This window comes from Pseudophryne corroboree, chromosome 6 (genome assembly GCF_028390025.1).
Source record: "Pseudophryne corroboree isolate aPseCor3 chromosome 6, aPseCor3.hap2, whole genome shotgun sequence".
In the NCBI taxonomy this organism is placed as follows: Eukaryota; Metazoa; Chordata; class Amphibia; order Anura; family Myobatrachidae; genus Pseudophryne; species Pseudophryne corroboree.
Window position 1 is genome coordinate 379,540,459 of NC_086449.1, and position 18,023 is coordinate 379,558,481.

At 44.4% G+C, this 18,023-nt stretch overlaps 1 protein-coding gene across 1 annotated transcript in view; it reads right to left on the reverse strand.

Annotated features, from left to right (window-relative positions):
* LOC134934577 (collagen alpha-1(VII) chain-like) overlaps window positions 1-18,023 on the reverse strand; it is an 817,258-nt gene that overhangs the window by 523,748 nt on the left and 275,487 nt on the right. Inside the window, exons 58-63 of the mRNA XM_063929986.1 lie at window positions 15,703-15,741; window positions 9,781-9,852; window positions 8,814-8,846; window positions 6,447-6,632; window positions 5,432-5,524; window positions 3,530-3,559 (exon numbers count right to left, since the gene is read on the reverse strand). Coding sequence (XP_063786056.1) covers window positions 3,530-3,559; window positions 5,432-5,524; window positions 6,447-6,632; window positions 8,814-8,846; window positions 9,781-9,852; window positions 15,703-15,741 — 453 coding nt within the window. The remainder of the gene's footprint in view (window positions 1-3,529; window positions 3,560-5,431; window positions 5,525-6,446; window positions 6,633-8,813; window positions 8,847-9,780; window positions 9,853-15,702; window positions 15,742-18,023) is intronic.

Genomic DNA, 18,023 nt, shown 5'->3' on the forward strand with positions numbered 1-18,023 from the left:
CATCTTCCTCCAAGTCACTAATAGGCCCTACACACTGGGGGACATGAGTGAAAGATATGAACGATCTCATTCATTAATGAACGAGATACCGTTCATATCTTTCAGTGTGGAGGAACCAGCGATGAACGATGCGCGGCCCTGTGCTCGTTCATCGCTGGTGCCCCGTCGCTTGTGCATGCAGGCCAGTATGGATGATCGCGTCCATATTTGCCTGCACTGCTATGGAGCCGGGTGACGGGGGAGTGAAGAACCTTCACTCCCCCTGTCACTGCTCCCCCACCGCTGGGTCGCCCGTTGGCCATATTCACAGTCGGGCAGCTCGGCGGCACATCGCGCAGTGTGTAGGGCCCTTAAAATGTGCTTTATGGAATGTATGCTCTGTTTGCAACAAATTAATATCTATTCATGACCTTTTCATAGGAAAAAAAACTCAATATGCTAGCTATAACAGAAACATGGCAAACACAATCAGACACTGCCTCCTCTGCAGCACTGTCATATGGTGGCCTCCACTTCACAAACACCCCCAGGCCTGGTAACTGTAAAGGAGGTGGGGTTGGAATATTACTGTCCAAATCTTACACACACATCATTTTACCACCTGTTCCCTCACTCGCATTTACATCATTTGAAGTACAATCTATTAGGATTTTAACCCCTCTGCGTGTTGCAGGTATCTATCGCCCACCTGGGCAACCCAAAAAGTTTTTGGAAGACTTTTCTGTTTGGCTCCCTCACTTTCTATCCTCTGACATCTCCACCATCATTATGGGCGATTTCAATAACTCTATTGACAGTCCACAATCTCCCCATGCCTCTAAACTACTCTCTCTAACCTCCTCTCTTGGCCTCCCCCAATGGATTGACTCCCCTACTCATCAGGAGGGCCACTGCCTTGAACTTGTATTCACTAGACTATGCTCTGTTTCTGAACTCACTAACACTCCTTTCCCTCTCTCAGTTCACAACCTTATCACCTGCATGCTCTCCTCCATTACTTCAAACTCAATGTCCCTGAAGTCTACCAAGCCGCCTCTAACCCGCGAAATATTAAAGCTATTAATTTTCAACAACTATCTACCTCACTGCAACCACTGCTTTCACCAATTTCTACATTCACCTCTCCTGAGACTGCTTTGTCACACCTTAACCAAACTCTAGAAACAGCACTTGATGAAGTGGCTCCGGCTACCCATCACACTCCACGCAGACTTAGATGTCAACCGTGGCACTCTAAATACACTAGACAAATCTCGTAGTTCAAGTGACTTTCTCACATATAAGACTGTGTTCCACTCTTATCGTAATGCTCTGGACACTGCCAAACAAACATATTTTCAATCTCTCATCTCTGCTCAAGCCTCTAACCCCAAGAGACTTTTTAATACATTTAAATCACTTCTTGATCCTCCCTCACCCAACCCACCAGCCACAGTCAGTATGCAAGATCTTGCTTCCTATTTCAAGGACAAGATTGATAAGATCCGAAATGAAATGGTATGCTCTTCTACAGCAAGTGACCTGCTCAATTCCCTGCCTGAACCCTCTAACACCTTCTCTTCATTTGATCCTACAAATGAAGATGAAGTATCTGCACTCTTTTCATCTGCCTACTCTACTACCTCTCCCCTTGACTCTATACCCTCACAAATTAGTAAAGATCTGTCTGCTGTGCTCATCCCAACCTTAACTAAAATCTGTAATCTCTCTCTGTCTACTGGTATCTTTCCTTCTCTGTACAAGCATGCAGTGATCACTCCCATTCTGAAAAAACAAAACTCTGACCCTAACTCTTTCTCAAACTACCGTCCAATCTCTCAGCTCCCATGCCTCTCCAAGCTACTTGAGAGACTTGCATATACTCGCCTCACATACTTCCTTCACTCACACAGCCTACTGGACCCACTTCAGTCAGGATTTCGTGTCCAACACTCCACAGAGACAGCACTGACTAAGGTAGTGAATGATTTGGTCACTGCTAAATCTAAAGGCCATTACTCACTACTTATTCTCCTTGATCTCTCTGCTGCTTTTGACACTGTTGACCACTCTCTTCTCATACAAACACTACAATCCCTAGGTATTCAGGACACAGCCCTTCTTGGTTCTCATCCTACCTATCTAATCGCTCCTTCAGTGTTCGTTTCTCTGATTCCACCTCTCCTTCGCTACCTCTCTCAGTTGGAGTACCGCAAGGCTCAGTCTTAGGTCCTCTGCTTTTCTCTATCTATACCACATCTCTTGGCAAACTAATCAACTCTTTCGGATTTCAGTATCATCTGTATGCGGATGATACTCAAATCTACCTATCCTCCCCATATTTGTCACCATCTGTATTGGGCCGTGTCACTGAATGCCTTTCTGCCATTTCATCTTGGATGATATCTCGCCATCTCAAACTTAATATTTCCAAAACAGAATTAATTATATTTCCACCGGCCAATAGTAGTTACCAACCTGATATCTCTATCACTGTTGAGAACTCTGCAATCTTCCCTACCCCACAAGCTCGCTGCCTAGGTGTCATTCTTGACTCTGAACTGTCCTTTGTTCCCCACATTCAATCTTTCTCAAGATCATGTTACATACATCTAAGAAACATATCCAAAATACAACCATATCTTACACAAGACACAGCAAAAACTCTGATCCATGCTCTCATTATCTCCTGCATTAATTATTGTAATAGTTTCCTGACTGGTCTTCCTCTTCCCAAACATACGCTCTCACCACTACAATCCATTTTGAGTGCAGCTGCGAGGCTAATCTTCCTCACTAGACATTCATCATCTGCAGATACGCTCTGTCAGTCCCTCCATTGGTTACCAGTATTCTACCGTATTAAATATAAAATACATTTACTTGACATACAAGGCCATTAACCAAACTGCACCAACATACATCTCTTCACTCATCTCAAGATATCTCCCTACCCGACCTCTCCGTTCTGCACAAGATCTGCGTCTCTCATCCACACGCATTACTTGTTCACACTCAAAATTACAGGACTTTATCCGGGCTTCACACACTCTGTGGAATGCCCTCCCATGCACAATAGGATTCGCCTCTAGTCTCCAAACCTTTAAAAGTTCCCTGAAAACTCACCTCTTTAGACAAGCCTATCAAATTCCAGATCCACCCACATAACCGTCAGTGCTTCCCTATCTAATTACATCCTCTCTGTACAGTGCACATAACATCACATATCTTGTCTTTCTTTACTCTCACACCCTCCTGACACTTGGCCAACATTGTGGGGTGATCATATCATACAACCCATTAAGAACCTAGCAATCTGGTGGACTATTATGCAATAGGTAGTATCTATCCTTGTGTATCAATGCCTATTTCCCCATAGATTGTAAGCTTGCGAGCAGGGCCTTCCCACCTCTATGTCTGTCTGTTTTTACCCAGTTTTGTTCTATTACTGTTGTTCTAATTGTAAAGCGCAACGGAATATGCTGCGCTATATAAGAAACTGTTAATAAGAAACTGTTAATAAATAAATTATAGTGAATTATTTTCTTACCTTCATTTCGACTTTTTTCCCAGAAGCACCCTTAACAAAAAGAGTGCAATTAAAATACATGCAGATTTCAGAAGCATATCATAGTTATATTTAGTTGTGTTTCTCTTAGTGAGAGAGAAAAGTATCTATTCATAGCACATTGGGAGTAATTCCGAGTTGATCGCAGCATCAAATTTGTTAGCTGTTGGGCAAAACAATTTGCACTGCAGGTGTGGCAGATATAACATTTGCAGAGAGAGTTAGATTTGGGTGTGGTGTTTTCAAACTGGAATCTAAATTGCAGTGTAAAAATAAAGCAGCCAGTATTTACCCTGCACAGAAACAAAATAACCCACCCAAATCTAACTCTCTCTGCAAATGTTATATCTGCCCCCCCCTGCAGTGCACATGGTTTTACCCAACTGCTAACAAATTTGATGCTGCGAACAACTCGGAATTACCCCCATTGTGCAGCAACACTGAGATATCTTCACGGTGAATGTCAAATTATTTTCCGCAGAGGACATTCAAGTACAAACCTCTGACATTCTGTTTAGATGATTAAGCCACTATTTGTAAAATATGCATACTTGCCAACTCTCCCTGTGTGTCAGGGTGACTCCCTGACATAGTAGCAATCTCCCTGACTCACATTACTTTTTCAAATATTGGGCCTGATTCTGAGTTGGGCATAAAGTAAGAAAGAGCAAGTAAATGTGTATCTGGGTACAACCATGTTTTACTACAGGTGGGGCAGATTTACAATGTGCAGAGAGATTTAGATTTGGGTGGGGTGTGTCCAAACGGGTGTGGATCATAGGGTTGACCGTAACTAGGTCGACAGTCATTAGGTCGATGACCATTGGTCGACAGTGACTAGGTCGACATCTGAAATTGGTCAACACGGTCATTAGGTCGACATGGGAAAAGGTCGACATGAGTTTTTTAAATATATTTTTTGTTGTCGTTTTCTTCGTAAAGTGACCAGGAACCCCAATTAGTGCATCAAGTTCCCTCGCACAAGGTGCCTCGCTGCACTAGGCACAGGTTACTATTTCCAATCGTAGCCCACATTGATCGTCGACCTAGTGACCAAGTTGACCTAGTGCATGCCGACCAATAGTGGTTGACCTAATGAGTGTCGACCTAAGTGCTGTATACCTAAAGACAGGATACCGTACAAACTGAGATCTAAATTGAAGTGTAAAATAAAGCTGTATAGCATTTCTGAGCTACATGCAAAAGCAGCCAATATTCACCCAACTTGCAAAATATGTAATTGCACCCCTTGCACTGCAACATGGTTTGTCCGGGTGCAGCTACAGTACTTGCTCTTTCTTACTTTACTCCCTACTCAGTATCAGGCACATTGTTGTCACACAAACAATACTGCATACCTCCCAACATTTTATATTAAGTGATCGGGACACCAACACAGCATAAAGTACACGTGGCCGAAAAGGGTGTATGGCTTCTGTTTCCTTAGGCCACACCCCCTGAATAATGCCATTTTGGGGGAGTGACCACATGTCACACCCCTGTTTTCCCGTCACTCTGGGGGTGAGACCAGTACTCTGGCAGCTGCTGGGCCAGCCTCCTCAGTGCACTGAATGGATGCCGCACACACATCCAGTCACATTCTCCAGCACCACTGCATAGCAAGGCTGAATAAAGCAGCAGCGGTAACAGCGTGTTTCCCAACCTACTGACACTGTGGCACATGGGTGGAAAAGCGGGAAAGTCCTCAAATAGCGAGATTGTCCGGCTAAAATCGGGATGGTTGAGAGGTGTGCTGCTGTAGCAATATGAGCAATAAGTAATCAGTAAAACAGTATCTCCTATAAACATGCACATTAGTGGTTGTAACAATTGTTAAAGAAAATAATTGCACTACCAAATAATTTTGCCCTTGTGTTTAATTACCTGTGGTCCTGGAGGGCCCGGTGGCCCAGGAGGGCCCATTGGTCCCATATCACCATGATCACCCTTTATCCCTATGGCAGTAGCAGTTTCTTTCTGAGAAAAACATGACATTAGGATAGCTCCATCAAACAAACCAAGATATACAGAGTGATGCTCCTATTACATAGACTAGTCAGTTAGCTCCATTCATAAAGTCTTTGTACACACCTTGACAGCATGTCCACCAACCTGCCATCATGCCATCAGAACTGTCGATTAGGTAAGCATACACACTTGGCAATTGCCCGTTTGATATGTCAGGTCATACATCACAGCTGGGCGGGCATTTGAATTTGCCTGTCAAGCTGTAACGCCATTGGGATGGGATGGTTGGAACGGTCTGCCATACAAACAGGCATACATGCCCCTATTTCTGCAAGATATATCCGCATCGGCTGTTCTGCAGGGCTGACGTGATGTGTCTGTGAACTACAGTAAGTCATTCAGACATATCGGGTGTATACACCAGTCGATGACCTACAGATATATCTCCATCACTCGAACAAACAATATATCTGTCTAGTGTGTACCCAACTTTAGTAAAAAGAAGAGTGATTAGAAAATTGCTATATTCTGGACCATTTGTAGATTATAATTACTTAATAGAACAGACAAAACAAATAATATATATATATATATATATATATATATATATATATATATAAAAAAAGAAAACAAGTATGCCAAACTATTAAGTAAATTGTAATTTGGCAGTCTTGCCAATAAACTTTGTCTCTCTCTACAATCAGGGGTCTATTTACTAAGCCTTGGATGGAGATAAAGTCGTTGGAGATAAAGTACTAACTGTAATTTTTCAAACACAGCCTGTGGCATGGCAGTTAAGAGCTGATTAGCTGGTACTTTATCTCCAGCGACTTTATCGCCATCCAAGGCTTAGTAAATAGACCCCTCAGTGCCATATCATTGGTGAGATTATGCAGTCACATGGCTGCAGTTCCAGTCATTTGGTCCTTACCATGTTTCTGTCATCCTGAATTCCTTCCTGGTACTGCTTTCTTGTCTCTGCAAACCTTAACTTCCTGGTCCTGATATCTGTGTGCTTCTGACACTGAATCCTGAGTACAATCTGGAGTTCCTGACCCTCTGCTGATGTATTATCCTGATATTTCAGACTTCTGCAATGCCAATTCCTGACACTCTGCTACCCATGTATAATGCTAATTGGGGTATCTAATTAACTGCTGTAATTTACCGAGGGTAATTGTTTCCCGGTGGCTATCCAATTAGCCCTGATAAGCCGGCGTGAGCAGCGGCCTATCCGTGATTTTGTTTCACCTGGCTCAGGCAGGCAAAACCAAATCCCAGAAATAGCTCAGTTTTCCGGGCTAAGGCCACAAAAACACACAGGTTTCACTGAACCTGTGTGTTTTCATGAGATAATGTATTTTCTTTTACGGGTGATCTAATTGGATAGCCTGTAAAAAAATATTGGTGAAACATTGGGAAAAATAAATTTCTGGCTTTCCTAATATAGCTCTCCTGCTAAAGGATTCCCAACCATTGTTTGCATGCTAGTTTTTAAAGCATGAATCCAGGCTGTATAGCCACATTAGCAGGTATCTTGCCAGTCAGGGAGGACACTTTTATTTGACACATTTAATTAAAAATGTAAAAACATATTTTTTTTAATGAACATACAGTATATTTGGTGGAATTATAAAGATACACACAGATCCCAGCAACGTATTGTAGTGAGTACAATCAAGAAGTTACAGTAGATAAATCAAATATACCAAATCATTTATAAATACTTGAGAGGGCTGTGCAATTCCTAATGAATGGATTTTAGGATAAAGAAGTGGGAGGTCCTTGGGGGGAGAGAGAGAGGGCCATACAGCTACTGACAACGGAGGACAAAATAAAAAAGGGGGAAAAGTGTGAAGATCAGGGCCAAGGAGAGAGTACTGCAGTATACCCGTGCACAGGAATGAAGCTCCAGTAGGAAATTACTGCATGATAGGTGGTCATTCCGAGGTTGATCGCTCGCTAGTAACTTTTTGCAGCGCTGCGATCAGATAGTCGTCGCCTATGGGGGAGTGTATTTTCGCTTAGCAAGTGTGCAAATGCTGTTGCAGCTGACGGCACAATTTTTTTTTTTTTGCAGTTTCTGAGTATCTCTGGATTTACTCAGCAGCTGCAATCACTTCAGTCTTTTTGGTCCTGGAATTGACGTCCGACACCCGCCCTGCAAATGCTTAGACATGCCTGCGCTTTTACAAACACTCCCAGAAAACGGTCAGTTGACACCCACAAACACCCTCTTTCTGTCAATCACCTTGCGATCGGCTATGCGAATGGATTCTTTGTTAAATCCATCGCCCAGCACCGATCCTCTTTGTACCCATACGGCGTGCCTGCGCATTGTGGTGCATGCGCAGTTTTGCAGAGATTTAACCTGATCGCAGCGCTACAAAAAGTTGCTAGCGAGTGATCAACTCGGAATGACCCCCATAGTGAGGAATGGTAGTCTCAGGTTGTGATGTACAGCCCAGGGCTCCCAGACTTTACAAATCATCAATTCTATTCTATTTTATTATATCTGCAATTTGCAATTAGTTTTCAGCTACTCAGGCCTACAGTCACAAAATAACAGAAACACTAATTACTGAATGAAATGTTTTTAAATGTTTGCTATAACCACTATTATACAGGTTGAATATCCCTTATCCAAAATGCTTGGGACCAGAGGTATTTTGGATATGGGATTTTTCCGTATTTTGGAATAACTGCATACCATAATGAGATATCATGGTGATGGGACCCAAGTCTAAGCACAGAATGTATTTATGTTTCATATACACATTATACACACAGCCTGAATGTCATTTTAGCCAATATTTTTTATAACTTTGTGCATTAAACAAAGTGTGTGTACATTCACACAATTCATTTATGTTTCTTATACACCTTATACACACAGCCTGAAGGTCATTTAATACAATATTTTTAATAACTTTGTGTATTAAACAAAGTTTGTGTACATTGAGCCATCAAAAAACAAAGGATTCGCTATCTCACTCTCACTCCAAAAAGTCCGTATTTCGGAATATTCCGTATTTCGGATATTTGGATATGGGATACTCAACCTGTATATGCAAGTAGTATTAATAATTAAGAATTAATTCTATAGCAAAGTTTCACTGTGGAGTTTGTTATGCTTTATATTTTTCCGAATACTTATATGTACTCATAATAGCAATACACTCTAATCATTTCTGCCTGGTAAAAAAAAATGTAATTACTTAATAAATAAACTAAAATATATGCTACTAATGCCTTTATTTATACATTCTAGTTGTGATATGCAATTTAGAATACTTACATCTGCTGGATCCCCTTTCTGTCCAAGCTCCCCCTGAAATGTATGTAAACAATAACCAAATGTGATTACACTGACATAGTCTGTTAATCTGTATTGGAAAGTCATTTCTGTGTCATTCTCTTCAACAGTCAGTATTGCAATAAACAATACTTAATATATGTCATAAAAAATAGTAACAGCATAGGATGAACTTTAGAGGCCATACAGGGTTTGACAGCAACGGTTGCATTGGTGATACCAGACAAAGTAGGGTTAGTACATGCGCAGTGAAGTTATTAAGGCTAGATTAAGGGTCATGTGGGGTGGCTGAGGTGCAATGTTTTGTATTGTAAGTGTTTTGCATCCCCCCCTCCCCCCCCAAACACTCACACACACTGTTTCTGTGCATTGTAATGCATTGTAAAACCCATGTGGTGCCATAAAAACAAAGGATAATAATAATAATAATAATAATAATAAAAATAGTACGTAGGCAGCTGTGGGGGGGGGGGGGGGGGGGGAGGGGGCATTTAATGGACATACGGGGAGATCTGATGGCATGTGGAAAGGCCTGAGGGGTATTTCAGGAGGTTTGAGAGGCATATTAAAGGCAGGTCTTAAGACATGTGTATGTCTATCTATGCATTCTGTGGCAGTGACCAGCCACAAGTGGTCACACCTCCTCGCTTCTAACAAAAGGTTCTTGACAAATTTAAGAACCAGGCCCATGTGGACCATAACCTGGCATGTGTTTATACAGCTATACCCTTAAAGCATCAACGCAATAAGCTTCCTGAAAGAGTACACTTTGCATATATGACTATTGTGTTCAATCGTGAGGGTCGCAAGTGCAAGATACGTGCTACTCTAAATACAGACTCATCAATTATGCCATATATTAGGTACATAAGGGATTCATTGAAGTTGTATGCTGTGTAGTCTTGAAAGAATTGTTATCTAACATAAAATAGAAGAAATTATTTACAACCTTTTGTCCTGGTGTTCCAGGAATTCCATTTTTGCCATCTATGCCATTTTTCCCAGGTGACCCTGGGTTTCCCTATAAGATTAACATTTAGGTATTACAAACATTATAAAAAATAAGAATTTACTTACCGATAATTCTATTTCTCATAGTCCGTAGTGGATGCTGGGGACTCCGAAAGGACCATGGGGAATAGCGGCTCCGCAGGAGACTGGGCACAAAGTAAAAGCTTTAGGACTAGCTGGTGTGCACTGGCTCCTCCCCCTATGACCCTCCTCCAAGCCTCAGTTAGGATACTGTGCCCGGACGAGCGTACACAATAAGGAAGGATTTTGAATCCCGGGTAAGACTCATACCAGCCACACCAATCACACCGTACAACTTGTGATCTGAACCCAGTTAACAGCATGATAACAGAAGGAGCCTCTGAAAAGATGGCTCACAACAACAATAACCCGATTTTTGTAACAATAACTATGTACAAGTAATGCAGACAATCCGCACTTGGGATGGGCGCCCAGCATCCACTACGGACTATGAGAAATAGAATTATCGGTAAGTAAATTCTTATTTTCTCTAACGTCCTAGTGGATGCTGGGGACTCCGAAAGGACCATGGGGATTATACCAAAGCTCCCAAACGGGCGGGAGAGTGCGGATGACTCTGCAGCACCGAATGAGAGAACTCCAGGTCCTCCTCAGCCAGGGTATCAAATTTGTAGAATTTAGCAAACGTGTTTGCCCCTGACCAAGTAGCTGCTCGGCAAAGTTGTAAAGCCGAGACCCCTCGGGCAGCCGCCCAAGATGAGCCCACTTTCCGTGTGGAATGGGCTTTTACAGATTTTGGCTGTGGCAGGCCTGCCACAGAATGTGCAAGTTGAATTGTACTACAAATCCAACGAGCAATCGTCTGCTTAGAAGCAGGAGCACCCAGCTTGTTGGGTGCATACAGGATAAACAGCGAGTCAGATTTTCTGACTCCAGCCGTCCTGGAAACATATATTTTCAGGGCCCTGACTACGTCCAGCAACTTGGAATCCTCCAAGTCCCTAGTAGCCGCAGGCACCACAATAGGTTGGTTTAAGTGAAATGCTGAAACCACCTTAGGGAGAAATTGAGGACGAGTCCTCAATTCTGCCCTGTCCGTATGAAAAATTAGGTAAGGGCTTTTATAGGATAAAGCCGCCAATTCTGATACACGCCTGGCTGAAGCCAGGGCTAACAGCATTACCACTTTCCATGTGAGATATTTCAAGTCCACAGTGGTGAGTGGTTCAAACCAATGTGATTTTAGGAATCCCAACACTACATTGAGATCCCAAGGTGCCACTGGAGGCACAAAAGGAGGCTGTATATGCAGTACTCCCTTGACAAACGTCTGAACTTCAGGAACAGAAGCTAGTTCTTTTTGGAAGAATATCGACAGGGCCGAAATTTGAACCTTAATGGACCCTAATTTGAGGCCCATAGACAGTCCTGTTTGCAGGAAATGCAGGAATCGACCCAGTTGAAATTCCTCCGTAGGGGCCTTCCTGGCCTCGCACCACGCAACATATTTACGCCAAATACGGTGATAATGTTGTACGGTTACATCCTTCCTGGCTTTGATCAGGGTAGGGATGACTTCATCCGGAATGCCTTTTTCCTTCAGGATCCGGCGTTCAACCGCCATGCCGTCAAACGCAGCCGCGGTAAGTCTTGGAACAGACATGGTCCCTGCTGGAGCAGGTCCTGTCTTAGAGGTAGAGGCCACGGGTCTTCCGTGAGCATCTCTTGAATTTCCGGGTACCAAGTCCTTCTTGGCCAATCCGGAGCCACGAGTATAGTCTTTACTCCTCTCCTTCTTATGATTCTCAGTACTTTTGGTATGAGAGGAAGAGGAGGGAACACATACACTGACCGGTACACCCACGGTGTTACCAGAGCGTCCACAGCTATTGCCTGAGGGTCCCTTGACCTGGAGCAATATCTGTCCAGTTTTTTGTTGAGGCGAGACGCCATCATGTCCACCTTTGGTTTTTCCCAACGGTTTACAATCATGTGGAAGACTTCTGGGTGAAGTCCCCACTCCCCCGGGTGAAGATCGTGTCTGCTGAGGAAGTCTGCTTCCCAGTTGTCCACTCCCGGAATGAACACTGCTGACAGTGCTATCACATGATTTTCCGCCCAGCGAAGAATCCTTGCCACTTCCGTCATTGCCCTCCTGCTTCTTCCCTGTCTGTTTACGTGGGCGACTGCCGTGATGTTGTCCGACTGGATCAATACAGGCTGACCCAAAAGCAGAGGCCTTGCCTGACTTAGGGCATTGTAAATGGCCCTTAGTTCCAGGATATTTATGTGAAGTGACGTTTCCATGCTTGACCACAAGCCCTGGAAATTTTTTCCCTGTGTGACTGCTCCCCAGCCTCTCAGGCTGGCATCCGTGGTACCAGGACCCAATCCTGAATGCCGAATCTGCGGCCCTCTAGGAGATGAGCACTCTGTAACCACCACAGGAGAGACACCCTTGTCCTTGGAGACAGGGTTATCCGCTGATGCATTTGAAGATGCGATCCGGACCATTTGTCTAGCAGATCCAACTGAAAAGTTCTTGCGTGGAATCTGACGAATGGAATCGCTTCGTAAGAAGCCACCATCTTTCCCAGGACCCTTGTGCACTGATGCACTGACACCTGGCCTGGTCTTAGGAGTTTCCTGACTAGGTCGGATAACTCCCTGGCTTTCTCTTCCGGGAGAAACACCTTTTTCTGTACTGTGTCCAGAATCATCCCTAGGAACAGCAGACGTGTCGTCGGAATCAGCTGCGATTTTGGAATATTTAGAATCCATCCGTGCTGTCGTAGTACTATTTGAGATAGTGCTACTCTGACCTCTAACTGTTCTCTGGACCGTGCCCTTATCAGGAGATCGTCCAAGTAAGGGATAATTAAGACGCCTTTTCTTCGAAGAAGAATCATCATTTCGGCCATTACCTTGGTAAAGACCCGGGGTGCCGTGGACAATCCAAACGGCAGCGTCTGAAACTGATAGTGACAGTTCTGTACCACAAACCTGAGGTACCCTTGGTGAGAAGGGCAAATTGGGACATGGAGGTAAGCATCCTTGATGTCCAGAGACACCATGTAGTCCCCTTCTTCCAGGTTCGCTATCACTGCTCTGAGTGACTCCATCTTGAACTTGAACCTTTTTATGTAAGTGTTCAAGGCTTTCAGATTTAAAATGGGTCTCACCGAGCAGTCCGGCTTCGGTACCACAAACAGCGTGGAGTAATACCCCTTTCCCTGTTGTAGGAGGGGTACCTTGATTATCACTTGCTGGGAATACAGCTTGTGAATGGCTTCCAATACCGCCTCCCTGTCGGGGGTAGACGTTGGTAAAGCAGACTTCAGGAACCGGCGAGGGGGAGACGTCTCGAATTCCAATTTGTACCCCTGAGATACTACCTGCAGGATCCAGGGGTCCACTTGCGAGTGAGCCCACTGCGCGCTGAAATTCTTGAGACGGGCCCCCACCGTGCCTGAGTCCGCTTGTAAGGCCCCAGCGTCATGCTGAGGACTTGGCAGAAGCGGGGGAAGGCTTCTGTTCGTGGGAAGAAGCTGTCTGTTGCAGTCTTTTTCCCCTTCCTCTGCCCCGGGGCAGATATGAGTGGCCTTTTGCCCGCTTGCCCTTATGGGGACGAAAGGACTGAGCCTGAAAAGACGGTATCTTTTTCTGCTGCGAGGTGACTTGGGGTAAAAAGGTGGATTTCCCAGCCGTTGCCGTGGCCACCAGGTCCGATAGACCGCCCCCAAATAACTCCTCCCCTTTATACGGCAATACTTCCATATGCCGTTTGGAATCCGCATCCCCTGACCACTGTCGCGTCCATAATCCTCTTCTGGCAGAAATGGACATCGCACTTACTCTTGATGCCAGAGTGCAAATGTCTCTCTGTGCATCTCGCATATATAGGAATGCATCCTTTAAATGCTCTATAGTCAATAATATATTGTCCCTGTCCAGGGTATCAATATTTTCAGTCAGGGAATCCGACCAAGCCACCCCAGCACTGCACATCCAGGCTGAGGCGATTGCTGGTCGCAGTATAACACCAGTATGTGTGTATATACTTTTAAGGATATTTTCCAGCCTCCTATCTGCTGGCTCCTTAAGGGCGGCCGTTTCTGGAGACGGTAACGCCACTTGTTTTGATAAGCGTGTGAGCGCCTTATCCACCCTAGGGGGTGTTTCCCAACGAGCCCTAACCTCTGGTGGGAAGGGATATAGTGCCAATAATTTTTTAGAAATTAGCAGTTTTTTGTCGGGGGTAACCCACGCTTCATCACACACTTCATTCAATTCATCTGATTCAGGAAAAACTACGGGTAGTTTTTTCACACCCCACATAATACCCCTTTTTGTGGTACTTGCAGTATCAGAGATGTGCAAAACCTCCTTCATTGCCGTGATCATGTAACGTGTGGCCCTACTGGAAAATACGTTTGTTTCTTCACCGTCGACACTGGAGTCAGTGTCTGTGTCTGGGTCCGTGTCGACCCACTGAGGTAACGGGCGTTTAATAGCCCCTGACGGTGTTTGAGACGCCTGGACAGGCACTAACTGAGCTGCCGGCTGTCTCATGTCGTCAACAGTTTTCTGTAACGTGCCGACACTGTCACGTAATTCCTTAATTACGGCCATCCATTCAGGTGTCGACTCCCTAGGGGGTGACATCACCATTATAGGCAATTGCTCCGCCTCCACATCATTTTCCTCCTCATACATGTCGACACACACGTACCGACACCCAGCACACACACAGGGAATGCTCTGATAGAGGACAGGACCCACTTAGCCCCTTGGGGAGACAGAGGGAGAGTTTGCCAGCACACACCAGAGCGCTATATATGTATAGGGACAACCTTACAATAAGTGTCTATCCCTTATAGCTGCTTATATCTGTTATTTTGCCAAATAAGTGCCCCCCTCTCTTTTTTACCCTGTTTCTGTAGTTGCAGGATGCAGGGGAGATTCTGGGAGCCTTCCTACCAGCGGAGCTGTGTGGGAAAAATGGCGCTGTGTGCTGAGGAGATAGGCCCCGCCCCCTTCACGGCGGGCTCTTCTCCCGCTTTTTACTGGAAAACTGGCAGGGGTTAAATACATCCATATAGCCCAGGAGCTATATGTGATGTATTTTTTGCCAAATAAGGTAAATTCATTGCTTCCCAGGGCGCCCCCCCCCAGCGCCCTGCACCCTCAGTGACCGAAGTGTGAAGTGTGCTGAGAGCAATGGCGCACAGCTGCAGTGCTGTGCGCTACCTTATGAAGACAGGAAAGTCTTCTGCCGCCGATTTATGGACCTCTTCTTGCTTCAGCATCTGTAAGGGGGCCGGCGGCGCGGCTCCGGGACCCATCCATGGCTGGGCCTGTGATCGTCCCTCTGGAGCTAATGTCCAGTAGCCTAAGAAGCCCAATCCACTCTGCACGCAGGTGAGTTCGCTTCTTCTCCCCTTAGTCCCTCGATGCAGTGAGCCTGTTGCCAGCAGGTCTCACTGAAAATAAAAAACCTATTTAAACTTTTACTCTAAGCAGCTCAGGAGAGCCACCTAGATTGCACCCTTCTCGTTCGGGCACAAAATCTTAACTGAGGCTTGGAGGAGGGTCATAGGGGGAGGAGCCAGTGCACACCAGCTAGTCCTAAAGCTTTTACTTTGTGCCCAGTCTCCTGCGGAGCCGCTATTCCCCATGGTCCTTTCGGAGTCCCCAGCATCCACTAGGACGTTAGAGAAATGGGGTATAGGTACAAAATAAATGTATAGCAACAACTGTCATTTATTCCTGTATAATTAAATATGTTATATGTTTTAAAATATATTATAGATGCACCATTGTTTATCAATATACTCTAATAGATTAGAAATACTTGTGTTGCCAATTCATGATTTACCTTTTCCCCTTTCAGCCCTTTCTCAGAAATGGTTTCCTTCTGTAACAACAAATTAAGGGTCAGAACCATCTTATGTTATTTTTTAAACAAACATCTTATAAAGAAGAGGATGAGATTGACTACCAGTATATTCACATTTGTAGTATCTATGTATTATTATTTGGTAAAACAAAATCAAAATGTTATTCTAAACATTGAAAATGCATATCTGTATCACCTAACACTGGTGATCATGCCAGCCATCGGGAGGACTGCCGGGACTGCAGTACCATACCCCGACAGTAAGGGGTCCCACTTCTGCAGCTGCAAACGAGGAGTAGTTGGAGCGCACTCTTGTTTGCTGCCTCATTTTTGTGTCACGGAGCAGCTTCACTGCAGCATGGTGCCGGTGCTGTTATCTGCTTAGCAACTGTAAAGCCAACTTTAAAGTGGTAATATTAATAATGTCGGCGCCCACTCTCTACTTTCACCACAGTTATGTTGTGCTGTATCAGAGGTCCAGGACTGTTGTGAACGAGGTGGCCGAATCCACTCCACCCTGCTTATTTTATCAGTCTCAGGCTCCACAATTTCTGATGGCAGCCCTGAGTGTAATCCCCAGCTCCTTCCATCTTTATGCCCCCACTCTGACTACAATGGAGTAAGTAAGAGCTGGGGTTTCAGATCAAAGCTAAGCCTCGTGATTGGAGCAGCTTCTGCCTTGTCTGACTGCACACAGCAGGAGGAGGAAGAAGGGCAGATCACAGGAAGGGGAGGAGTAAGCACAGTGCAGTCAGCACCATGTAATCTCCACCCATCCTCCATGGAAAATACTGTAATGTTTTCGTTGGGTGTGAAGGGTCGACAGTCACAATCCCGACAGCAGGATCCCGTCAATGAGAAAGCCAACGGATCTTGGTGAGTATTTTAACCATAACCGTTCCCTCCCGCAGCCTAACCCAAACCTTCCCTCCCACAGCCTAAACCTAGCCTTTCTCCTAGCCTAACCATAACAAATACTCATCGTTGGGATCCAACAGCATTGTGATAGTCAAGATTGTGTCCGTCGGGATCCTGACAACATCACATACTGTTTATCTCCTGATTCTGACTAAATAAGTTCCCATTTTGGGAAAAGTGCTACTAATTAGTGGTAATTAATTTGTTAATGGCCTTTAAATGACAATTAGGAACATGAGTAAATCAGTAGGGGGGAGGATGTGGTAAATCTGAGTGGCATGTGGTGAAGTCTGCAAGAAGTTTTGAAGTACATGTGGGATTTGAGTACACGTGGGTTACTCTGTGGCAAGTGCTTAGATAATATTGTTTATTTTCCCTTTTTATATTTAACAAAAAATGGACAGTATGTTAAAAAAGTTCTCAAATTTCTTCCTTGTGATGTCCTCACTTAATTTCTGCAGATGATCATTTATCACTGAACAGGGGCGTAGCCAGAACTTTGTGGCATCCAGATCTGAATTACCCCCTATGTACTGACTTTAAAAGAAAGTGCAATGAAATATGCTAGTGCTACATAAATGTTAATAAATAAATTAATATAAATATATTTGTTACAGCCAAGAATTATAAAACCTCTTGGTGTTACTGGGTCTTTCAAACAGCAGTGGAAATTCTAATCAAATTGTAATACCAAAAGCTATATTATACATTTAATATTTTTTTTTCCTGTGGGGGGCCAATTTGTTTTATTGTTTTCTGTGGGGGCCAATATGGGTGTGTTTTTCCTGGGGGAGCCAATGCGTTTTATTTTTTTCTTGTGCAATGTTTTAATCTGCTCCTGCATCTGAGAATGCATGCATCGCGATGGTGTTCATACAGTACAGAGAGTTGCAATACAGAGTCAGACACACACCAAGAAGTGTATTAGAAATGTGTTGGGCATTCCTGTATGGTTACAGGGGGTTGTTTAATCAGGCGCAGATGTAACGTAGTGTGGGCATGTTGCTGAAAGTGGTTGCACACAGAGACGTTGAATTGCTCACCTTGGAGGCAATACTCAGATGGATGATATGCACCTAGCATAGTGTTGGTAAAAGTTTCAATGGTGCGACCAATGGTGGCATCTAAATATGCGCAAACTGTGATTGCAGCATCTGTAGACACTGACAGTGGGCATCTCAGTCCATGCATATTTGGATGCATGAATGTAGACTAGGGAACTGCATTGTAGCGGCATTAGTATAAACTAACAGATGCAAAAACAACAAAAGAAGCAAGGAAGGCTGCAACTGTGTCTAACTCAGAATCAGAACCTACGAGAAGGTATCCCGCCCACTCAACAGACCCCACCCCCACAACAGACCTTGCCCCCATTAGTGCTG